At 35.2% G+C, this 26,698-nt stretch overlaps 2 protein-coding genes across 2 annotated transcripts; one reads left to right on the forward strand and one right to left on the reverse strand.

The window, feature by feature from the left end:
• The first annotated feature begins 8,066 nt into the window (after positions 1-8,066).
• On the forward strand, positions 8,067-9,222 carry LOC136811647 (uncharacterized). Its single transcript, XM_067068272.1, has 2 exons — positions 8,067-8,177; positions 8,546-9,222. The coding sequence occupies exons 1-2, from the start codon at positions 8,144-8,146 to the stop codon at positions 9,043-9,045; spliced, it is 534 nt and encodes a 177-aa protein (XP_066924373.1). The 5' UTR covers positions 8,067-8,143; the 3' UTR covers positions 9,046-9,222.
• A 928-nt stretch (positions 9,223-10,150) lies between these two features.
• LOC136811629 (uncharacterized) lies at positions 10,151-24,461 on the reverse strand. Its single transcript, XM_067068255.1, has 16 exons — positions 24,348-24,461; positions 23,821-23,925; positions 23,015-23,197; positions 22,272-22,392; positions 19,797-19,909; positions 19,024-19,095; positions 18,748-18,798; positions 18,158-18,328; positions 17,495-17,686; positions 16,759-16,950; positions 15,991-16,116; positions 15,461-15,741; positions 13,971-14,067; positions 13,467-13,580; positions 11,030-11,131; positions 10,151-10,754 (listed from the first exon to the last, which is right to left on the reverse strand). Exons 1-16 carry the CDS (start codon positions 24,412-24,414, stop codon positions 10,603-10,605), a joined length of 2,139 nt encoding a protein of 712 aa, XP_066924356.1. The 5' UTR covers positions 24,415-24,461; the 3' UTR covers positions 10,151-10,602.
• Between the last annotated feature and the right edge of the window lie 2,237 nt (positions 24,462-26,698).

Here is a 26,698-nt window from a genome sequence, read left to right on the forward strand (position 1 = left end):
ATTTCCTCTTCGACTTCATTGAATTTCTCTTCGAAGGTATCACAGTTTCCTTTTAAGTCATTTTCATTATTTTCCCAGGGCATGAATAATTGGAGGAGTACCATGAAATATTCGTTCCTCTCTTTGAGTTTGCTGACCTTGTGATAACGTATTACGCATGGACGACTTCGTTTTCTCATTTTTCCCATTCCGTTTTTCAATGTAATGGTTTTTGGAGTATTGTCATCTATTTCTAGAGTTTCATTTATTTCATCATCTGTTTCGTTTGCTTCTTCTATTTCTTCTTCATTTTCTTTTTTCTTTGGGTACGTATAAATAGAAGCAAAGTCTGCTAAGCACATATTTTTTAATTTGTTAGGACGATTCTGATACTTGTCGAACATACTATTTTTGTAAATATTTTTGGAATCTGGATCAAGCTTTGCTAGTTCAGATGGACTTTTCAGAATTCGCGTACGTTTTTCTTTTGGGCCTGTTATAACAAATTCTACATTGATATTAGAAGTTCTCATTTTTAAAGACAGCGTTCGCTTGATAGCTTCATGAGTCGATACTTCACGTTTAGTTAGAAAGACATTGCCAACAGCACGTAATTTATCTTTTACTCTTAGGTGCTAAATAAACGGTCCCCCCCCGCTTGTTAATTTTTCGAAAATTTTCCAACCCCCCCGGACCTTATTAGGACCCCCCCGTTTATTAATTTTTAAAGATATTTTCAGTTGGCTAAAAGAAGTCCCCTTATTTTGCTCCAAAAAGCCTGATTTTAGCCTATATTTACCTTATTTTTGGGTTTTCATAAGTACAATTTCCAACCCCCCCCCCCGGCAATTAGGTCCCCCCCCGTTTATTGAAATTTTGAAAATTTTCCAACCCCCCCGTTTATTCGAACCCCCCCGTTTATTTGGCACCTAAGAGTACATCTTTTCCGGATGCTTCTTTGTGTGCCTTTTTCATGAGTTCACTCATATTTTTTTCTGGCTTGCACATGTAAGAAGTAATATAAGCTAACACTGCATACATGTTTGTTACATACTGAATATTCATGTTGGATTGTAAGATACTAATCATGACAGTATTGTATGGACCGATATTAGTTTCATTTGGACTTCTTTTATAGAGCACTGTTAGTTTCTTTTGAACCATGTTTAAAGCAGTGAAATATTCCTCTCTTGAAAGATCACACGATCGCAACAAATCATCAAGGGTAACATCTTGCAGGTCACTATTGCAATTATTTATTTCATCAAGAACTTTATCTAAGATTTTTTTACTTGCTCTATAATCGTTTTTGTCGATTTGTTTTCCTCGAATGATTTGGGTTTCTTCACATGGTGGCCATGGAGCTTTAAATCTACATCTTGATCCACTTTTCTTTCTACAGGTTGTTGTATGATGATGTTTTTGTACAGTATTCACCAATTTGTAAAGTTTTGGATATTCCTCTTTGTCTGGTAATGAGCATGTAATGTATCTGTCGATAAAATCAATAACTTGATTGTCTTTGCTACTGTCATTTTCGTCAATTATAGGGGCATCTTTAATATGAATTTGAGCATGGACATGTTCTAGACCTGATCGGTGTTGGAATTCTCTGCGATCATCATAATTTAAAATTTGTCCTATTGGATGCATACCATTCATGAGCATTTTCGGGAAAACCTTATTAAAAACATGGTCAATTTGTCTGGCAACTGTCACGGGGTTTCTTTTAAAATATTGAACTTTTTGACTCCAGTCCATCCTATTTACATCTTCATCACTTAGATTTTCTCCGTATTGTGTAGCAACTACTTTGATAATATTAGTCCATTTGAATAATGCTGCAGTCCAAGTAAGAAAATATGTGCTTGGTCCGTAAACTCGACATTTTGCTAAAACATCTAGCATCATATTATGACACCACTGTGGAGTTCCTCTTATATTTTTGAAAGAATTTTGAAAAATTTGATCATCTGATATCATTTGCCTAACATTATTAGGATTCATTAATCTACCTGCTGATATATCACTTTGAAAATGCTTTTGTTGTGAGAAACTAATTGCACTAGCAACATTAGAGCTTTCAATCCAATGCAACGAACTAAAAATATATTGTGGATCTGAAGCGAATCGATCATCTGAGGATTTCAATCGAGTATGAATATATTTTGATGGGGTTATGTTCTTATCTCTCGGAGAATTAAAATGATTTTTTGCATCAGGATAGTGGGCTGGATATGCAAGAGCTTCCCAATCAGGTTCTGAATAAAATGATACTGGTATTTCATTTTCACAGGGAGCAATATTGACGACTTGATCAGATGTTATGTCAGTAGTAGATTGTTGGTGAGCAATATCGATAGCGTTATCTGAAGAAATCGTTGCACCATCAATATCATATAACAAAGTTGGTTGAGAGGAGTTACTATTTTTCATTTGTCTTTCAAGATTGTGATCATTTCCTTCAATGTTATCATCACTATCGCTTTCATCTTCCTGAGGTTGAGCATTCTTATCAGTTAAAAGTGACCATAATTCTGGGTCTGATCGTAATCTTTCATCCTCCCATCTAGAATTTGGTGCAACATTTTCATAAAATTTATTGACTTCAACTAATTTTTGCAATGCTTTTGTTACAAAAGCTGGTCGTATGTTTTGTTTGTTGACTGAACTTTTATCAGAAAGACGTCGTTTTAGAGCAAGTGAAATCAAAAATTCGTCATTGCAAACTCTTGGTAAAACCCCGGGGGGGGGGGTACTAGGGCAAGATGGGTTACGGGGATGCTCCGCTGGTCAGGGTACCTTTTCTAACCTCCACGAGTCCCAGGTAGGGTCGCAAAAACACCAAAATAGAAAAATCAGTCCCTCGTAGGGTGCCTTTTTTTGGAAAATTTGGGGAAAAAGTAGAAAATTTTGGAATTTCAGTCCCATTCAGGGTCACTTTTTTCGCAAATTTCGAGTCCCACGTAGGGTCCATTTTTCGAACCTCAGCGGAGCACCCCCGTCGGTCGACAAGGGTAGTACCCCCCCGGGGGTAAAACCTTCTGAATTTTGTCAAGATTTGCTGGTACCATTACACACTGTCCTTTTAAACCTTGCTGTCCTCCTTTATGCTTTGGTACAATGAACATAAACGGAATTATTTGGGAAACTAGCATCATTTCTATTGGGCATAATTCCTCTAGCTCTGGAAGTTTTGGTGATAAATGGAGATTATTGGCTTGTGCTTGTACAGGGAGTTGCTCTTTTTTTATGGCTTTATCACATGAGTTGCAAATCCAGTAAATTTCTTCAGAATCGCAATCAGTATTACACACATCACACAATTCAAACATGGTCAAATTTTCATATTCTTTGTGGAGAAATCTTTTACCGTTTCCTTTATACTCCCATTTTATGCAAATATGACATTTATTTGTTGGGCCTTCTTTTATAGCACACTCAAAATCTTGCTCAACGATTTCAAATGCTTTAGTTAGGGTGATCGATGGGTCAACCATACTTTTACCTTGTAACTTATCAAACTCTTTTTTCCTTTCTGATTTATTTAGAAGCCGATGAGTTTCTTTCCTCATTTTATCTTTTTCGCGAACTTTTGCTTTGTCTGATTCATCTAGATTTTTTCTTAAAATTTCCATTCTTTTTGAAGCAGATTTTCGTTCTTTTGCTTTGTTTGATTCATCTAGATTTTTTCTTAAATTTTTCTTTTTTAATTGGTCAGATCTTCGAACTTTTGCTTTGTCTGATTCGTCTAGATTTGTTCTTAAATTTTCCTTTCTTAATTGGTCAGACCTTCGAACTTTTACTTTGTCTGATTCGTCTAGATTCTTTCTTAAAATTTCCATTCTTTTTGAAGCAGATTTTCGTTCTTTTGCTTTGTCTGATTCATCTAGATTTTTTCTTAAATTTTTCTTTTTTAATTGGTCAGATCTTCGAACTTTTGCTTTGTCTGATTCGTCTAGATTTTTTCTTAAAATTTCCATTCTTTTTGAAGCAAGTTTTCGTTCTTTTGCTTTGTCTGATTCATCTAGATTTTTTCTTAAATTTTTCTTTTTTAATTGGTCAGATCTTCGAACTTTTACTTTGTCTGATTCGTCTAGATTTTTCCTCCAACTTTCCTTTTTTAGTTTATCAGATTTACGAACATTTTCTTTCTCAAATTCGTCTTGGTTATCCCTCATATCGTTCTTTCGTTTTCTATCAGTGTCTTTAAAAAGCTCTTTTTTGACATCATCGAGATTATACCTGGCTTTTTTCATTGCAGTCTTTTTTGACACAGTTGTGAAATTTCGCTTCCTTTTGAAAGGAGTAGACCTGATAATATCGGACTCTAGCTTGTTTTTCGATGCCGTGACTTTACGTTCTTGATTTTCTAATTCTTTGAGGAGGGCATTTTTCATCATTTTTTCTGGTTGAATATTTGATGATTGACCAATAGAAAAATCAATGGTATTCGAATCGCCATTTGTATTTATCTCTTTAGGTTTATCTTTGTCGGTTTCAACTAACTTTGATTCAATTTTGAAAGTATTGGGAATTTCTGAACTTCCAATGAAAATGCTATCTTCACTAGAGGTTTGGTCACGAATGTTATTATCGGAGTTCAGAGGCAAAGAATCAATTTCTCGATTGCATTTCTTGTAAATCAATATGTATGGAACTATTTTATCACTAATTTTGCAGTTAAACTCATCACCTTTAATAACGGTAACACGATCATCATTTACTGAATACCATTGTTCGTTATATTTTACAACAGATGTATAATGACCACTATCAGGTGTATCACCGTGATGATAAACAATTGCTTGCAATTCAAGTGTCCCGAGAAGAACGTTTTCTATTTCTGTTTCAACATTTAAATTTGGAACTAATTTCTTCAAGCGTCCGGTGGTTTGATCATAGCAAAAAATTACAAGTTGAATGATCAAGGCATGAGAAACATTAAATAGGGTTCTACTTTTTGTGGCATTTGTTCTTGTTGGGCAATTTGAGCATACGTAGTCTTCAATAAGTTCGCCGTAAGGATCATTAGTTAATTTCTCAATCAAATTTTTCATCGAATTATCAGGACTAAAAGGACTAGGAAATTGAATCCGACACATATTATAGTATTCTGTCCGTTCAGAAGGATTATTGCATCTTTGACATAAGACTGATTCCAAAAATGACACTCGAAATGAACTTTCTGCAGGAATTTCATTAAAATGAACTTGATACACATGGTTCAAAATAGAATTTACACACTCTTGAGCATCAAATTGTTCTCGTTGTGTATAATCGTAGCCTGGAAGTTCTATAGACTTTATGAATTCGTACGTTTCTATGGGTGATTCAGAGCTTTCAATTGTAGAAAATAAGTCTTTGACTGCTAAAATACTGGAGTCATTGGTATCAAGAGTTTTAACAAATTCACGGAAGGTATCAATAGTGTATAATGATTGAATAACTGAATTGAAGAAACATACATTTTGTCCTAGATTTTTCAATCCTAATGGTTTGTTTTCTCTGATGAAATTTACAGTATCATTATCTATGTTATTTGGGGTTCCTCGAAAACACGTTTTCTTTTTTGGTCTACCTCTTGGAGATTTAATTGCATTGTTAATTGGCCCTGGATTTAATTCTACATCTCCATCTACAATAAGCCGAGTGATTAGCAAAAAACTTGTATCGTAAGCAAGGGGTTCGTTATTTGTATATTGGCATTGCAAGTATTGTAAGTTCGAGTGGCGTTTATAGTCGTGCCTCAGTGGACTTTCGTAGTGGCGTTTATAGTCGTGCCTCAGGGGACTTTGGCTGATATCAGCTCTTTTGGTGGGCATTTTTTTTTTTTTTTTTTGTTTATTTATTTGTTTTTATTTTTTTATTTTTATATTTTCTTATATTTTTTATTTTCTTTTTCTCGGCCTTCTTTTTTTATGCCTCTTTTATTACTTTTTTTCGATAAGTATTTTACAAAATTTTCCTAATAAAATAAGTTCTTCTTTTACTATTTCTTCGTTCTTCTTAGCTGCTACTTCCAATACTTCTTTCAACTCCAATACTTCAGTGTGTCTACAACTTGAGTTCAGCTATCAGGGGTTTTCAAAGTGATTGCTTGATAAAATGTATTTGATGGATTTTATTAAATTGACTTCTTCTTTTATTTTATTTTGTATTTCTATTGCTTATTATTCTAAAGATAAAGAGAAGTATCATTAAAAATATGTTTAAGTGCAGCTCCAGAGTAAGAATTTCACAAAATACTTCCAAAGTACATTCTCGGACATCTGTTAATTTATAGGTTTTGTATAAAAAAGAAACATTGAAACGAATATTATTACTCGAACATTCAGCTACCACCCACCCTACAAGCTAACAATTTTCAACCTTTCGACACACAAATGCTTTTTTATGAGAGTGCATATTATCCCATTACGTTTGTGCTAGACAAAATATTTTACTGGTGTATTTATTTTTTCTTCAAACCCTTCATCGCAGAACTTATTTTTCATGCATCTTTTTATAGAGACAGAGAGTGCGTGAAAGATAAAGAAAGAGAGAAGAGAGAGAGAAATTAACACTGCGGTTAAGAACACTAAGAAAAAAATACGAACACAATGAATTATTGATGACTTTGCATTGTAAAGCTAAAATCGCGGGAAACCTATTCATTCATTCAATTATGTAATATTACCAACCTAAAAGAAAAAATACATCTACTAAGTAAAAAGCGCGCGAAAAATGGTTCTGTCTGTAGTAATTTTTTGGATGGAGAAGCAATCAAAAATCTATTCATGAACCTTTTTGATAAGAAAAAACGCATAGCCTGGAAATCTGGCTCTGACAATCTGTTAGCGCTGAAACTTAATTGTGCAAAAAATCGTGAAATCCGTCAATTATATAGCTTGAGAAAATGACGAAAACCTGTTTTATGCCGGTTTTCGGCTATTCCGGCGAATTTTAACGAGATCCGCATGCAAAAAATATTTTTTTGGGAATCAGACCATGCTATAATTTGAGCATTACTATTAAGAACCTTTTTCTGTAAATAAACAATTGAATAAGTTGGAAAGATGTCACAAAAATCCATGAAAATGACGATTTCCGGAACATTTCCGGTTCTACAGACTGAAAAAAAAATTTCTCCACAAACGGTTTTCGGCGCATTTTCGACAGCATTAATACGCATCTATGTGCAAAAAATCAGAAAAAACTAATGATACAATTTCCAGAAAATACCAAAAAACCGATTTTTCCGGCATATTTCCGACATTTTCGGCCGGAAAAAAATGTTTTTCGAAGATCGGGCTCCGTCACATTTTAGGTATTGTCATTTTGCATCAGTGTGCAAAATTTCATAAAAAAATATAAAGTACAGCTCGAGAAATTCAAGAAATACTGTCTTTCCGGCGAAAATAGGTTGTTCCGGCGATTTTTAAATAGTTCCGGCTTCAGAAATCAATTTTATTGAAAATTGAAACATGCTTGATGGTGGGCATTGATATTAATAATGTTTTTGAATGAAAAAACAACCAATTATAAGGAAAAAGTCCAATGAAAATCCAGAAAAACGGCGATTTCCGGCATATTTCCGGCATTTTCGGCCAAAAAAATTTTTTTCTCAAAAATCGGACTCGGCCATGTTTTGAGCATTGTTAATACGCATCTTTGAGCAAAAAATCAGAAAAAACTAATGATAAAATCTCGAGAAAATGACAAAAAACAAGTTTTTCCGGCATATTTCCGGCATTTTCGGCCGGAAAAAATTTTTATTCGAAAATCGGGCTCCGTCACATTTTGGGCATTGCCATTTTGCATCATTGTGCCAAAAATTAGAAAAAACTAATGAGTCAATCCTGAGAAAAGCTGGTAACAGACGGACAGACGAACGGACGAACGGACGGACGAACGAACGGACATCGGTTAATTTATAGGACCTCCGAGGTAGGTCCAAAAAGTAATAAAAATTTCTATTTCAGAAGAAATCATCTTATGTAACGTCCCCTTTGTTTCCTTTGTTTACAAAGAAGGAAACAGAAGAATTTGGAACTCTTTGTTATCAATTCTTTTAGGCATTTTGAAAAATAATATAAAAGGGATCACTAGAACATTGAAAATCATCAAACAACTTGTACAACTACAAAGCAAATTGAAGAATCACTTCTCTCAATCGATCATTATGAAGGCTTTCATTATCTTGTCAATCATTGCTGGTAAGTTTCTTTTATCGACGCTTGTTAGTTTTGACGATTCTCTAGTCTGATTTGCAGACCTATACTTTATATAAGAAATTGAGTAAAAAGTAACTATTCTCACATGCTCCAATTTTGCGAATCACATTTTTTCGAACCAGTCTTAATCGGATTGTAACTCATGAACAAATTCTAATTGAGCTTTGTCGGTTATACATTTTGTTTCAAAATATCGTCAACTTTTACTCGTCTACTTGACAAACAAACACTAGGATAATTTTACAGCTTCAGGTCTCCTAATAAAGACTCGATTACCAATTCATTCATTCACTCGCTCACTTGGTAAAGTTTGCTTAATAAATCTGAATCAATCAACTTTTATCTTTCAGCTTCTTACGCCCTTGAGGTTGGAACACAAACCGGTACAACACCACCAGCTGTCGCATGTCCAAACTCTTTGTGTCAAGGTAAACCTGACGGAAACTTTGAATATTACTACTATGGTGATTACAACCCACACTATTTCGTCCAATGCTCAAACGGATTAGCTTATTGCCAAGCCTGCTGGCCATTATCTTTGGAATTTAGTGAAGGATGCAACCAATGTTTGTACAGCAAATATGACGAATGTGTCACCACACAACCATGGGAACCAGCCACCACTTTTTATTGCCCAGACAAATGCCCTCATTATGGTCCAGAATTCAGTGGAAATGTCGAAGACCCAAACAACCCACACCAATATGTTGCTTGTTGGAAGGGAGTCACTGTTGGATGTATTGCTTGTCCAGCTGGTTTATTGTTCAACCAAAAATGGAATGCTTGTTTGTATGAAGGAAAATACAAGACCGAGCCAGAATCCAAAAACCCATACACTGAGCACTACTAAATCCATTTATCTCAAGCGATGGCAAACATATAAAACATGAAAAACGAAAGTCATAAATTTCAACAACTATTTGTATTTTTCTGATTATATTACTCTCGGGTACCTAATAGCCGGGGGGATTGGAATAAGCGGGGGAGTTGGAAAAAATCTCAAAACTTAATAAGCGGGGGGGGGGTTGGAATAAGAATGTCCTGGGCGGAAAATTTTCGAAAATTTAATTAGCGGGGGGACGGCTATTAGGTACCCGAGAGTAAACGAGGTACCCATTTTTAATCTTTGTATTTTAAATTTTAAATCGTTTTTTAATCTTTTCTCTTTATTCTTTTTAATTTTGTTAACAAAAGAGAACAATAACTTCTGCAAAAAAATAATGCCAGTTTTCATTTCGTCTGGATGATGTTAACACAGATATCTGTAAAGCCCGAAGGGCTAGATAGGCAACTTTAAGCTCTTTCTCCAGGAAAAAAAGTACAGCTAAAATTTAACTTTTTAAATTTCGTGCAAATTGATAGGATCTAGCATTTTAATTGTTTTCGGAGCGCAAGATAAAAAAAAGTAGGCGGCAAACGCTATTTCGCGTTTCTCAAACGAGTGAAATTGCTTGTTGTCACGTGATTTCTTTGGTAGGAAACCCTACCAAAATTTGCTTCACTTTTCGATAAAGGCTGTGGATCTAGCCCTTCGGGCATAGATATGTGGATGTTACTCCCCGGTGTCTAATTGACTGGTCCTGGAAAAATAAGGCATTATTAACTGAAGGAACGATAAAACTTGTTGGAGTATAGGAGACATTCGAGTTCCAGTATAAAGGTTCAAGTTAAAGGGACTGTACCACGATACCTTTATGTATTTGACACCACTAATCGCTATCCACTGCAAAGTTGAGGTTTTCTTATAAGCTCTAAATAAAAAATACTGCCATCGGCTAAGACCTTTTACAGTTCAGCAAGGACTTTTAAAACTACGGTGGTGTAAAAATATAGGCATGCTGTCACCAAAAAATACCGAAATGCTTTTTTTCATAAGCGATTTAGTACCTTTATGCCCTATATTACAAGGACTTTGTTGGATTCAAAAACATCAAGGGAGAACATCGTCGTTCGAATTCTCAGTTAAAGTATTGGTATTATGTTTCCAGAAATAATCATGCTCTTGGCGAAATAACAAAATAATAATATGTGCAGTGCATCTCTAGCTCTAAGTTTGAATTTACATATTCGTTTTACAGTGTTGATTTTATAAGTGAAGTTCTCGGAAAGAGAGTTACCTATGCATCAAAAGTGTACAATGAGCTCTTCCAGAAAAAGTCCGTTCGTAGAAGGTGGAGAATATATTATTTCTCCCAGATTCGTCCCTGGATAATTTCAATTTTCACTTTTTGGACACCGTTGAATCCAATACCCCGGGCACTAAAGTGTACCTCTTTTCACGGTAGATTACCCCTCGGTTTCTTTCTGGAAGAGCCCAATAAAGCGAACTGAAGCCAGCCTAGGAAGTAAGTGTTGTCAATGTCCAAATACAGTACGAGTCTTCTGTCATGGTAGAAGGGTTCAATACTTAGTTTTTGGAGACTCCGTAGCAAGATTTATAACAATGTTTGGTCATCCAAGCCGTATTCTTTCTGCATTCACCGGACTCTGCCCATCCCGGACAACTACCTACATATTCAGGAGCGTCACGGCACAAAGCACTATCTTCCACTGTACAAACTATAAAGAAAAACATTTTCCTTCACTGCTTCAGTTCATTTTTTTTTTAAGTCTTATTCTAAGATGCCTTATAAACGGGTTTGGTGGGAAATTTCGAAAACTTTAGTAGGGTAAATTGTTAGAAAGTAATGACAACACTGAAAATATTTTCAAACATTAGTATATATGGGTTTGGGTCCTCTTCAAACCAATGGCGATATGATGTAGAATTTTAAAAATTGAATGAATGCCTAGAAGAACAATGGATATTTATGCTTTACTGGGAAACTACTCACCATCGTGACAAGATTTGCAGCAATTCCATAACATCCAATGATTGCTGACACATTCACCGGTTTGTGACCATTCACCACACTTCGCATTGCGATCAGTGCATTCTACGGAAAAAAGATTTCAAAGCAAATTAATCATAAGGACAAATTCGTCAAACTATTTATGATTTTAATACGTAAAGAACGGTCTTTCTACTGATGGTTGACAAAAAATTGGAAGTTTCGAATCCATCGAAAAACAAGTCATTAGAAGGAATGACCAACATAATATCAATTTCTTTTACACATTAGATAGGCTAAACTGACTGGATCACTGATACAGGGGGGGGCTTTTATAGTTCTCGTGAGAATGTGTTCATTTATTAAGTCGATTAATCCAGCTGGTTCTTTTCTCTTTTAGGTCAAAATTTCGAACGTCTCAGACATCAATTTCAAAAACATTCGAATCCTTCAGTCATCAAGTAAATTAGACAGGAGACCCGTCCTGTATCTTTAAAAACTGATTGTGTCCCGGGGTGGGGGGTAATAGGATTGCAAACTGACGGGGGGTGCCGCCCAACTTTCAAACTTTGGACCCTTACCGGGACTATAAAGGAGAAAACAAAGGAAAACTTTGGTACTTTTACGACCCTTAGCGAGACAAATTTGACCAATTTTGACCAGATTTCAATCTTTCAGGGGGTAAAAAGTTGAAATTTTCCTATTTTTCCAACTCTTAGTGGGACTGAAATTTAATTTTCTGATTTTTCCGACCCTTAGCGGGACTTTGGAAGTCCAAAAAAGGTACCCTTAAGGGCGGCACATACCGTACCCACCATTTGCCTAAGTATCCCCTCCCCGGGATTATGTATACAGGACATGTTCGGGCTGTGAGGCATATTTCTGCAGTAGAAGATTAGTATTTAGCAATGTCCTCAAACAAATAAATTAAAACAATTTAAGAAAGTTGCGTTTTTTCTAAGAAGGAATGACCAGTGAAATAATAACCGAATTTGTTTGACTGTGTTTTCAACTGTCGTTTGGACCTGGGAAATTCAAACTCATAGCTTAACTACGGAAGCCCATTAGTGCCATTTAGATTCTCTTTTAATTTCTTAACGACGAAACTAACAAATTGACAACGAAACTAAAAAATTGACGACGAAACTGAAAATAGATTGTTACTTTGTTTCGTTGTCGAAAAAATTGACGACGAAACTAAAAAATTGACGACGAAACTGAAAATAATTTGTTACTTCGTTTCGTCGTCGAAAAAAATCGACAACGAAACTAAAAAATATTTGAGAATGGTGGCCCTGACGATTGAAAAAAGGAAATATCACTAATTCTGGTGGATTATGAAGAGGGATTTGATAGTTCTGGTGAATGCAATGCTGGTGAAGATGGTTCTTGTGAATGAGATGCTGGCAATGATGAACCAGAATAAGGATGTGATGGTGGAGATTGTTGGAGTCACCGGGGTTTCAATGAAATCATTGGAACTAATCAATAGCAAATGATGGAATCAATGGAGCAGATGATGAAATCAATAATGGAGCAGATGATGGAATCAATGGTGCAAATGATGAAATCAATAGAGCAGATGATGGAATCCATTGTGCGGGTGATGGAACCAACCATTGATTCTATCATTTACACCGTTCATTTCATCATTGATTAGTTCCAATGATTTCATTGACACCCCGGTGACTCCAACAATCTCCACCATCGCATCCTTATTCTAGTTCATCATTGCCAGCATCTCATTCACAAGAACCATCTTCACCAGCATTGCATTCACCAGAACTATCAAATCCCTCTTCATAATCCACCAGAATTAGTGATATTTCCATTTTTCAACCATAAGGGCCACCATTTTCAGTTTTTTTTAGTTTCGTTGTCGATTTTTTCGACGACGAAAAGAAGTAACAAATTATTTTCAGTTTCGTCGTCAATTTTTTAGTTTCGGTGTCAATTTTTTCGACGACGAAACGAAGTAACAATTTATTTTTAGTTTCGTCGTCAATTTTTTAGTTTCGTTGTCAATTTTTTTAGTTTCGTCGTTAAAAAACTAAAGGAAAATCTAAATGGCACTAATGGGCTTCCGTACTTAACTCGTACTATTTATTTCACCATCAGTATATAAAAGAAGAAATCATAGCATAGACCATTTAACAGTCGAAATCAATTATGGGTAATCAGGGCTGGCTGCGCTCTAGTCGGTTGACTAAACGCAAAAATCTTAAAAACTTTTCAAAACTTGGACCAATAGTAAGTCGTCATTAGCGCGCAGTGGTCCTGATTACCCATTACGCTTTGCGACTGTGATATTGCTTATGGACCTCTAGGCCATAAAGTAAATAGAAAGGAACGTAGCGGACTAGTCAGTACTATAACTAGGTAAACTATTTCATAGAAATAAATTCATAGAAAGCGAGTAAATAGAGTTCATCTCGATCACCTGAGCATGTTTTTGCACAATACTTGGTCATCCACAAGTTGTAATTATCATTACAATGTCCTTTTAAGGCGAATGTTACACAATCAGTACGACTGTCGGCTAGTGGAATATCATCTGGAAAAGAAACAGAGCATACGTCGGGAGAATTGACCAAAATCATGTAGAACTGACGAAGATAGAGAAAAGAATTTAAACTGGAGTTAATGCCCAGTGAACCAAAATTTTAATTTGAGCAATTAAGTTAGATAGAGGGTATATAAATATAATCGATATAAATAAATCCCAAAATTCTTCTTCTTTCTTTCAAATTTTCACTCTCGCTACGGGTTCAAGGGCCGAAAGTTGAGCGAGATATACATTGTCGACTCGAAAAACGCAGTACTTCCTCTAACTTTCCAGGGCTTGTTTAAATGAAGCAAAAGCTTTGATGGTCTTATATTAGAAATGGAGGTGTAGTTTGATCAAAGTTTTGTGTGAACCCTATACAGTAATGCAACGCCATACCGGTGTTGTACCAAGAAGGACAAGAACCACCATCCAAGAAAACGTCATCCACTGCTATCTCGTTTTTCATTCCTTTCGCTTTTCCTTCAATTACGATCTAAATGAAAATATTAAGCAGATATTCAACAAGAAAAATCGATTATCGAAATATATTCAGTCGATCTTGATAGATATTCGACGAAGCAAAGCTGAGAGATATTTGCTATCGGATATCTCAAGATATCCGACAGTGTGTTTTGCTTAGAGGTGGACGATAATAAAACGTATCGAAATATTAACTCAATCCAAAAGGCGCCTGTTAGAATTGAAAAGTTCCGTTTGCACCAGTTTGCTCTAATACCCATCCTAAATGCTTGTATTTACGCTAAGATCTATAAACAGGAGATGTTAATATGCACGCTGCTAAAATAGATTCTTGATTCAATTGAGTCTTTTAATACAGCTCTGCAAAATATGCCAAATCATTTTAGACATAAACAAGATACACTCTTCTCGAGATGCATAAATTTATTGTTGTCCTCGTTTTCAAACAGATTTCATTGCTATAAAATTACATATTCACAATGATAATTGTGTTGTTTACACCTTATTAGACATTTTCAATTTCATGTTCTTTTGTTTTAGAGATCATACTTCCTTTGGGAATTTAAATTGATTTGAATGTGATAATTTTATAGCATGAAATCTGTTTGAAAACGAGGACAACAATAAATTTATGCATTTCGAGAAGAGTGTATCTTGTTTATGTCTAAAATGATTTGGCATATTTTGCAGAGCTGTATAAGAGACTCGACTGAATCAAGAATCTATTTTAGCAGCGAGCATATTAACATCTCCTGTTTATAGATCTTAGCGTAAATACAAGCATTTAGGATGGGTATTAGAGCAAACCGGTGCAAACGGAACTTTTCAATTCTAACAGGCGCCTTTTGGATTGACAATAAATTTATGCATCTCGATAATAGTGTATTCACAGCCATCGGTGGTCATGGAATGACGAGTTAAAGGATATTAAACAAAACCATCAATATTTCTACTCGGAAGAAGAACGGAAATATATTTGAGACATCAATATCGGGCAGAAATACTTATAAATATTGTAAAGCTGTCACAACCTCTTTGAAAGATATTTTCCTCGTCTATGTTGTTGATACTATTGACGCCAAGAAGGGTCATTATGCGAGTTCCTCTTTTAGTTTTTCAAAAACCTATGAGATTTCCTTCAAACTGTCAAAATTTCGTTCAAAGTGACGCTTTTAGGAGTGTCGTGTTCCCAAAAACTGTCGTGCTTCTATTAAAGACGGTCGTGCTTCCAAAAACTGTCGCATTCCCAAAATCCAACATCTAATTTTAAGTAAACAGAAATAACGCTTTTACTTTTCAAAGTTTTGACAGCTTGAAAGAATTCATATCACCCCTTAACGTCAAATGGATGCTATGAACGTTAATTGGACGTTCAAAAAACGTTGTACTTCTTTCTATCTTCTTACCTCGTATGTATGATCCACTCGATCAATGGTCACGGCCTGTCGACGCCAGTAATTGCCTTGATGCCCGTCTGTGACGAACAGATTCCTATACTCCATTTTGCCGGTGGCCGGGTTTGTGTATTGTAAGTACACTTGAAAAGCATTTGGGGGAAAATCTTGACCATTCATCTCGTAATGAAACATAAAACAATTTTGTCCCGTATGTGCAGCGATCGATGGACTCACCAATTTACCGGTTTCAGTGTATGTAGCGTATGGTTTTGCAAAGTAAACGTAAGACCCTAGAATTCAAAGCAAATTCAAACATGGCATGATCATGAAAAGTCGAACAAATATAATTTGAAATCGTAATACACTTTTTTAATAAGAAGATTAAGTAATTTTCTTCCTACGCTAACCTTATTTCTAAGCTCACCTTTTCTTTGTGATATCGTTCTAGCCCTACTGGCGTGTCAGTCTATACTCTAGTCTAATTATACCCTTTTGACATCAACATTTTAAGACTATAGAATAAAGAATACCAAACATACCCGTTACCGACATATCTTCTACTGGACCAACATTCCTGAAAGGGCTTCCTCCAACCCTTGTGACAAAATCATCTGACTTCCAACTTCCCAAACCGTTATTGAAGTCATTACCAACTGAGTTTTTTTCTAAAAAATATAAATTGGTGAGTTCAAATGCAAAACCTAAATCGGCAACATTCACGGTAATTAAACTATTTGTGGTTGCAGTTTACTTACCGGTTATTATCTTAGATTTCAATTGACGATAACATTTCACGTTGATGGCATTTCTTTGAGACATGAAAACCTAAATCAAACTAAAAAGGCAAACTTGGGCCTATCCGTAAAAGTGATGCATTGGGCAGGGGGGGGGTAGAAATCGACCCTGGTGCCCCACCAAAGCTGTATGTTAAACGTGTACACTTAATATCATGGTAAATTGAAATTCGATTGGCATTTCTCTTACGTTTATCTGAAATTTTCCCCTGTTTTTATAATTTCTCGCTGTCTAACTAAATTTCTCGCTGTTTTGTAGTTTCTCAGTGTTCGTTTGTACCAAAATTTCAATGTTACAGCATTTCCTAATTGTTTGAAAATCTAATACTAATTACAGCAACATTTTGAAATTTTCCTAATCGTTTCACTCGTAAAATGTCAAAGATTTTAAAAGTGACCTAGGGGAAATTAAGCCTGAGTTTCCTCAAAACCACGAGAAAATTAGTACTCAGTTGGACAAAAATAAACAAATCTACAAGTGAAAAGAAGAGGGTAGAAATTTTTTCTACTTACTGTCTGGACAATCTTGATTCCTACAGACTCTTTTCTCAACGAAACCACCCACACAATCTTTTCCACCATTTGAAGGCTCAGGGTTATTGCATGTCCTCTCTCTTGACTGGACACCAGGTCCACATACGAAATTTTCTGAGAAACATTTAGACCAATGACCCCAAGTTGCCCAAACACCATCAACTGCTGGATCTGTTTATAGAAATTACCACATAGATAATTTATGGCCTAAATTGTTTTTTCAAATTTTCAAAACTGCAATGAACTTAGGCCAGTCAAAAACAATCTGGGTCAGGGATGTTTTTCAAAGAGAACAAAGGGCTGAATAAGCACAAAAGACACCATAGCTTGTAGGAATTGTCGAAGTTAACAACACCCCTGTCTCACACCCCCGGTGGACCTTTTTCCCACAGCGGGGATAAAAAGTTATATCGAAATCTCAATGGGGATATATATTCTATTGTTCCAAGCTTGAAATATCTAGTGGGGATGGTTTGGGAATGCAATATTTCATATCAAATTTCGAATGGGGATGAAATGAAAGTCATCTTCCTAGTGGGGTATTTTTCTAACAGGGACGAAATTTTAACCAAATTTTTTCAGCGGGTCTGACCTTGGTAACCGGAGTTTTTTTGGCAATTTTAAAAGTACTTAGAATTTGACACAGACACTCAATGCGTTCTTCTAAAGGATGTACGAACTTTAGAGAATAGTATAAAATCATTACATTACATACAAAGACATGTTTTGGAGAGTTTGGAATCAGCTTTACAATTTCTCGATTCTTCTTGTACACCATAACCGTCGGCCCCAGCGCAAGTTGATGTACCAAAGCATATGCGGACCCTGGAGCTGGTGCAATGGTAGTCTCCCCACTGTTGTTGAATACAGGGTTGATATTCGGACCATGTGGACCAACCAGAAGAGACTGTAAGAGAAAAGAGGGAAATAGTTGTTGGATACATAGCCTTGTCCTGTTTTAACACAGATTAATAAATCTAAAGCGGGCATAAAAATCTTTTAGATGTAAGAATTCTCCATAGAATAGAAAATCAGGCACTAAATTTTATTTTGGGGGCCTGCTCAAGATACGTAGATTCTTTTGTGGTACAATGTGATGAGTGAGGTAAGCCACTCTTAAAACTAAAGTCATCTTTCTCTGACTTGAACCTCTAATATTCGAATCGTTCTGTAATTCGAACTAAAATTTTGATCCCCTGAGCTGGAAGTGGTATGAATTACTCTCTGTAATTCGAATCTTTCTCTAATACGACGAAAATTCATGGTCCCTTGAAGATCGAATTATAGAGAGTAAACTGTCGTTGACCGGTCAATCAAAAAGCGAGAGGAAAACTTAAACGGTAAAAACGGACATACCAAAATTAAGATTAATACTAACCATCACAATGGTAATGTTGTTTCAACTCAATAACATCTATCGGTGACAATTCTAGACTTCCTAATTCCATGTTTGGGTCAGCTATAGATTCCATCGTTGCATCCAGGTTTGCACCCGCGATGAAAGTTTTACGAGTGTATTGCATGATACTTTTTAAGTCGTATGCCGTCCCTAGAGAGATCAAAATACCTCAGTGTATGAACTAGGCGCAATAAAAGTTTGCAAATACTATTTCGTGTCTTTTTCGAAACAACTTTTCCTGTATTTTTGAAGGAAAACCCCTACAAATTAAATTATATATCATATTTTTTAATAGTCACTTGGTAAATAGGTTAGACAAAAAAAAGTGGAAAGACCACTGCTTGACTGTATATTATTATGGGTCAATTAAAGTATTTTGAAGTTCTTCTTGTTGTCCTAAGTTTTATTCACAAGTTTACAAGCAACCGTGAAGTCATCGCAGCCCTGCCCCTTAATAACTAATCTCAATTTTTGGCCTAGAAAAAGAATAGGATAAGAATATTGTTCTTGTTCTATGTCAAAGTGACAAATATGAAAAGGGACTCCGGGAAAAGAGTTAAATCATTTACCTTCAGCATTTATTTGGCCAACCAAGTTTTTGTCAAAATTACTTTCAAACCCTGCAAAACAAAGAAGAGAAGAAAAAAAACATAGCACCAGTTTTGTACTTCTAAGGTGTTCAAGGTCTTTTTCAATTTAATTTTAAGGTGGGTAGCTACACCTTCCAGTACAGATGTATTTCAGAAACGCCATCTGTCACACCCATCAACAAAATCGAATTGTTTTGCAAGTGTCTCTAGGGTACGGTCACGGAGTAGTACTTAATCTTTAAATCAAAAACTTACCGGTTCGGACATTCTCCATGTATACTTTCAAGTAACTATCTCTATCGACTCTTGATTGCTCATGATAGTACCCTGTAATACGAACGAATCCGAAAAATCTAATTTCAACAAATCATAGAGTATTGGATTGAATAAATTCCTTGAATTGATAGATTTTAACAATAGAAAATATGGCTTGCTTCAAACTATTAATGTGATGGGATCCATCCATGTATTGTTTTAGATATTGATCAACCTTTCCCAATATTTGACGGTTAGTAGTTTCGCTAAGCTATGTCTAGATTTGTATTTAAGATTACAGCCCTCAAATTCTAGAGAGGAATCAAAGATTCACTTCAAGCCAACCTAATGTCTTAATGGGTAAGTTTTTCTTTTTCTATGGATAACTTTTAAAGGTGCACTGTAAGGGTCATGAGGAGGAGGAGAGTAGGCATGGAAAAAGCGGTAAGAAGCAAGTTAAATTTTGGTGAAAATAACTACACCACAGGGGTACTTTTCCTCTCGAATGCGGTATTACTCTCAGGATCCTTATAAACACTCCCTTTGCTTTAAAACCCAGGTACATTATTTTGTGGTAAAGAGAGATATGATTTCCAACCCCCAGGTAATTAGGTCCCCCAGTTTATAAAACACCTGAAAGTACTTCGCGGGTGTTTATCATTTAGGATTATCCAAGCAGCGTTTAAAAGAAGGTGTTTAATCTCTGATCAAGGTCACTTTAAGGTTTCTTTTCTCTTAGCTGTATAGGTAATTTTTATGACCCTAATTTTTACCAAGTGCGTGTAGGAACTCATGTACAACAATGGAAGTTTTGATACAGCCATTTCCCAACGAAACATCGGTAGAAGATGTTGTCCAATATTTTCGACCAATGCCTGAATGGCATCTGAAAATAAAGTAAGATGAAAGATTTCACAGGTTGTAATCAGGTTGTAACCTAATTAATTTTCACCCCTTAAAATCTATAATATAAGAAATTGTAATCATGACGTCATAATTTGATCGAATTTGGTGACTTCATGAATTGTATTATCGCTATAATATTAAAAGTACGTGTACAATCTTTCCCAAATTTGAACCAAAGATGCATCTAACTGAATTGTAACTTTTTTAAACATTTTTCGATTTTTTGCATTTTTTGCTGACGTCATTAAAATCTTAAAAAACATTTTGACTTGGAAAGTTAGGCATCATTTAGATGCATTTGGTCCAAATTTGACAAAGATTCGACATGTACATAGAGTTAGAGCTATTTTAAGATTTATGACGTCATAATTCACACTTTCTATTTAATTACGTCACAATCCGTTACGGATCCTGAAACCTTAAGGTATAGGTCAATTAAAAATCCATAAGTGAATCCCTGAGAATGGGTGTTATTGATCGCAAATTTGGGATTTGTGATTTTTTTAAATCTATACACGCCCTAACTCACCCGAGATCAGATTATTTTAACTCCCTGCATAGGCGTAGCGAGATCCCTGCAAAATTTACGAGGGAGTACAGACGTTAATGACATATTCAATATCTTTTGATGAAACTGGCGATATAACGTTACTCTTGTCTCCCGAATAGACGAGGGGGGGGGTCCGAATAAGCAGGGGGGTAGGAAAATTTTCTAAATTCTAATAAGCGGGGGGGGGGGGGTGGAATAAGAAGGGGGTGGAAAAAGAAGGGGGGGGGTGGTAATTTGAAGACAGATTTTTTTAAATTGATATAAATTTCAACAACAAAAAAGAAACTTTAACAGATGAACACGTAATAAAATAAGAACCAATACTGACAAAAAGGACAATTTTAACAAGCTTAAGGTCTATCTACACTGTAATAAAATATTGAATAATTCGAATTTTATTAGCGGGGGGGGTCTTAATAAGAGCGGGGGGCGTCTATTCGGGAGACAATAGAGTAGTTCCTAGCGGGAGGAGGGACTATATTTTATGTTTAAGTAATGTTTTGTAATATATGTTCGTAGTGTACACGTGTCTTTGTTTCAATAAAGAAAAAAAAACAAAAAAAAACAAAGGCAATAATTACAGTGTCGTAAAAACCGCTCTCGTCCATAGATTTTATACAGGGTGTCCCTAATAAAAGTATCGAGTTTGAACATGCGATTGAGTAGAAAGTTTTAAGTGTGTATTCACAAAATTGTATTTTAAGCTCTCCCTCTTTTTTCTTTGTCATTACGTAACAATAAAAACATACTCTGCCTGTTTACAAATGCAACGAAATTACGATCATGAGAAAAACGCAACAATTAAAACATGTTTGTAAAGAATCGTATGTAAAACTATGAAAATAATAAAAATGGAATTTTTAAAGACGTACATTTATGCAACAGGGGAATAGTAAAAGGGCTATTGATTAATTTATACGTTGTAACTACCTTTTGTAATGAGCCTATGTGATGGAGAACGTTCTTATATTTTAGCGATAACACACACAAACTTTTTTACTCAATCGCATGTTCAAACTCGATACTTTTATTAGGGACACCATGTAGGGTATCTCGCTACGCCTATGCCCTGTAAAAATCCCCGTAAAAAAGTTGACAAGAACTGCCTTATGTTGATGTTAAATATGTAAATCATTAGAGGTACAAATGCAAAGGATCAATTCAATCTACGTTTCAATGTTAGGAAACTTATGAGAAACGGATGCAAACGTGAAGAATTTAGATACATGATGACCAATCATGAGATTCTTCAAAGATGCAAAACCTCTGACACAAAGGTTCGTCCTTAAACAACAAACCAGCTACCTGGGACACTTAGCTCGCCAACAAAATAGTTCGCTGACAAAAAGACTTTTGTTTGATGACAACAAAACAAAAGAACAAATCAAGGTCGTCCAATAGAGTCACTCGAGGCTAAAGTTATAAAGAAGCTTAATGTCACTAAGGATCGATTTTATAAAGATGCTTTGAAGAAGAAAGGGGAACATGATCATACAAACGTTGATCGCCGACTGTCGTCGCAACAATACCGAGTTTATGTATCGGGGAATATCGAGGGCTACGGTAAGTGAAATCGATACAAAACAAAGTCGATAGTTGATGTACGGCTCTATATCGCCTTTGCTCACCTAAACAGACAACGGTATTTTGGTGTTTTTACCGTCGTCGAGCAAAGTGGACGTCGATTTCAGCCCCATGTCAACTTTGCTTTATACCGTCCCCCTCGATTTATCTCGAATACATAAACTCGCTAATGATCCGGCTAAAGCTGCAAGTACAAGTAAGTATTTACCCAGCACCCTTATAGATTCTAAGCCATTGTTTGTCACTCGATATTTTTTGACGGAATGATAAACATGAAACTTTCCCCGAAATCTGGTCGAATGATTCTTGAATTATTTTCTGCTCCTCAACTAAAAGGAAATCAGAGACAATATTAAAAAAAGTGCGAGTCCGCGAAAATCCAAATAACCGATACTATAGCCCTGGAAGTTTTTTTCATACCATTGACAGGATAATATTACCCTATGGGTAGAGAATTTCCTTCTTTCCTTTTTTACCGATTTATGATGAATTTTAATATGTTATACACTTTGCGACAGTGATATTTAATGAATTTTCACATGACAACACTTATTTTTTGACTGTCGATTAATTTTAGCCGCAAGGAATATTTTTCATCGAATTATTTAGGTTACTTTAAAAATTTTTTCGTCTAAAACTTAATGGCAGTTTATTGGTGTTTTCCTATCTTAATTCCTCTAAAAAACTGACGTTGATCTGTTGGAAAAATCGTTGGCAAAAGTTACGAGATTGGCAAGTGACGGAAATTTTTGTCGACAAATCAATCAATTAAAAATGAGATCCATACAAATTCATACAAATAAAATGATCTTTAGGTTTTCGAGAATTTAGGTGCATTTTCTTTGAGGGCAAGGCTTTTACTGAAGGGGAGATTTTTTATTTCAGGTGCAGGGCGCTCATCTTGAGAAATTTGGTGTACCGGTGTTTTAAACAAATAAAAAGAGGAGCAACCTGAGAAATACCCTCCTGAGTGGTCAAGCACCCACGGAACTATACGAGTACTCCACAAGGAGAGATGCCATGAGATTAGGGTGGGTAAATCAGATCCTCTTTTGTCAATGAAATCGCGTTTCGCTTGCTCCTCTGTCTCGTTGTACGAGATATCATATTCGATGATTTTTGGATGCTCGTGCCCTATGGAACAAAAAAATGGATTCAGATTATAACGTACACTATAGTCTAGAAACCAACCTCCCGTCAATACAGAGACAGCTAACGTCCATGGCACCTATATAAAGGCCCGTATTAATGAGCATGCGATATCTTCTGTTATATCCAACCTTTTCTGTTCGGAGAACGTCATAAAAATAGCACGTGTTACGTCAGTCCAAGTGGAATAACATTTAGTCATTGTGTTTTTCTTTTCTTCCGACCAATAGCAAAGAAGCGATCGCAGTGCGCTTATGGAGGCCCTTGGAGGACTCCTTGAATACGTCATTTCCCATCGATCATGATATTTGAAACCATAGATCACGTTGCCACTTCGAATAAACGACCCCTCGAATAAGCGCTTCTCCATAAAAGAAAATTTTTTAATAAACGCCCCATTCGAATAAACGCCTCCCCTCTAGGAGGGGCGTTTCTTTGAAACAAGTAGATGTAAGGGAGAATCATATCGAGGAAAACTTAAGTATGTGCTAATAATTGTATTCTTTCAGTATTCAAACTGATTTTGACCAAACCACAAACCGCTGAGGGCCTCCTCGCGGAGGCATGTCTTAACGTTATATGAACGTTGAGTGAATGTGAAACGTTACCTGGTTCAATCTCACGGTCAGCGGCCCCGTCAATGGGCAAATGTTTCTTTTCCCGTTCAGCGTCACCGTCTTCGATCACTTTCCACATATCTTCCACACTCATCGCTTAAATTAAAAAGAAAGACGCTCGTCATTGACGGACAAAAATACAAAAAAAGCGGGACATTTTTGACGTCAATCGCCGTTACTAGAACTGAAAGAAGTTTCGGATAGTCCTCTATGATCAATGATATCAATATCGAACTTTAATTGGAACACTGCAAAAAAATGTATAAAGGTATCGGCTAGCTCACAAATACAGAAATTTAGAACCATATGACCCAAATAAAATCGTAACCAACTCCTTTATGGCGCTAGGGTGTTTAAGGGTGTTGATATAATATTGCGGTCAAAATTTATTTTTCTTTAAAGAATTAAAACATTACAGACTGTTTCGCTCCAGAGACGATTATGTATAATATTGCGGTTAAATATTTTTGAAATCTGAGTGATGATAATGGAATTGATAGAAATTTACTCAAACATACCTTGTGAGAACTTATGAAGCATTGCTACTACCACAAAATATGATAATAAACATATCTTAAGATTCATTTTTCCCAAATGCTATAAGTAGCAACTAATTGAATCAAGTTTGTAACCCTGTAAAAAGAAGATAAAATTTATGAACGCGCTATACTGACATAGGATAAGCCTGTATTGAATTTTTCCATAGACTACATACAGAGATCGGTCTGGTCTACCTCCCTTCTCTGTTGAAAAATATCTGGATATTTTTACCGAGCTAGATTTTCTAGCTTTCTGTCTAATAGTACAGTCTTTCTCTTTCATTGAGAACAATTTTGTAAGAGCATAGGGCTCACAAAATACAAAAGGACCAGGAACAATGCAAGAAGAATCCTAAGCCTTACTAAACTAAGGGTTAAGGTCTCTAAATAAGGATAAAAGTAAAGAATAAGAATAAGAACATTTTGAAAAGCAAAGTACTGAAAAAATAAGAGCTGACCGTCAAAAAGGTTTCTCTTAAAAGACTATTTGGTTTTTCCGGGGCTGATCCTTTTGAGGTAAAAAACTTAAAGTCAGGTTTAGTACAATCACATACAAAAAGCTCAAATTCATAAAGCAAAACCAATTTAAAGTCTATTCACGATAAGTGTGCACTCTTTTTTCTTTTACCTATAACTTTTGAAAGAATTCTTCAATCTTTGTAAATTTGGTATCATTGGAAAGATATTAGTGAATGTAGCAATTTAAAATAAAAAAATCTTTATAAAAATTCTAAAAATGAAGATGAAAATGAAGAAGAAAAAAATGAAGATTTCGTAAAAAAGTGCTATAACTATCATTTTCACTGAAGTGAATCCTTGATCATCGAACGTCATCACTGTGAAAAAATTCTCAAAAATAATAATTCAGTCAAAAGATATTAAACAAAGTTATAAGCTAAAGTCTATTCACGATAAGTGTGCACTCTTTTTTGATTTACCTATAACTTTTGAAGGAATTCTTCAATCTTTATAAATTTGGTATCATTGGAAAGATATTAGTGAGTGAAACAATTTGGAGTAAAAAAATCGATAAAAAAGTTCTAAAAATGAAGATGAAAATGAAGAAGAAAAAAATTAAGATCTTGTAGAAAAGTGCTATAACTATCATTTTCACTGAAGCGAATCCTTGATCATCGAACGTCATCACTGTGAAAAAATTTCTCAAAAATAATCATTCAGTCAAAAGATATCAAACAAAGTTATAAGCTGATTGACGTCTAAAAACGCTGTTTTCTCCTGTTTTCTGCTGTTTTTTGGGGTCAATCACTTATAAACTTTGTATCATAACTTTATCTTGAATAAATATTTTAGAAAAATTTTTTCACAGTGATGACCTCCTAAGATCAAAAAATCTCTCCAATAAAAATGAAAGTTACAGCACTTCTCTACAAGATCTTCATTTTTTTCTTCTTCATTTTCATCTTCGTTTTTAGAATTTTTTTAGAGACTTTTTTATTTCAAATTGTTCCACTCACAAATATCTTCCCAACGATACCAAATTTATAAAGATTGAAGAATTCCTTCAAAAGTTATAGGTAAAAGAAAAAAGAGTGCACACTTATCGTGAACAGACTTTAATTGACGTCTAAAAACGCTGTTTTCTGCAGTTTTCTGCAGTTTTTTTGCTGTTTTTTGGGGTCAATCACTTATTACCTATGTATCATAACTTTATTTTGAATAAACATCTTAGTGAAATTTCTTCACAGTGATGACTTTCTAAGATCAAAGAATCTCTCCAGTGAAAATGAAAGTTATAGCACTTTTCTACAAGATCTTCATTTTTCTCTTCTTTATTTTCATCTTCGTTTTTATAATTTTTTTAAAGACTTTTTTTATTTCAAATTGTTTCACTCACTAATATCTTTCCAATGATACCAAATTTCTAAAGATTGAAGAATTCCTTCAAAAGTTATAGGTAAAAGAAAAAAGAGTGCACACTTATCGTGAACAGACTTTAAATAGATAATTTCAACTCCAGAAATTTCATAAAAATCATTGCACTGGTCGTCACTATCTTGTATAAGAAACTATACCGGCCTCTAGCTACTTCGGCTTCACTAGAATATTCGAATTCGCAATATAGCACTTAATCCGTAGTTTAATACTATCTATATAGGTAGGATTATAGGAAAAATATCATGCCGAGATATAGATTACCATTCATTTTTCATATAAAACATTTAAGCGAGTTCATTAATACGAGGAGGAGTCTTTTGTTAAACTTTTTTTAATGATCTCTTTAAGCTTCTTAAGACGCAGATGTGATATTGTTTGATACTTCTCTATAACATACTTCTAAGCAGAGTTTCAACAAAGAGTAACAAACGCCA

Source organism: Clytia hemisphaerica, unplaced genomic scaffold (genome assembly GCF_902728285.1).
Source record: "Clytia hemisphaerica strain Z4C2 unplaced genomic scaffold, Clytia hemisphaerica genome assembly, whole genome shotgun sequence".
NCBI lineage: Eukaryota > Metazoa > Cnidaria > Hydrozoa > Leptothecata > Clytiidae > Clytia > Clytia hemisphaerica.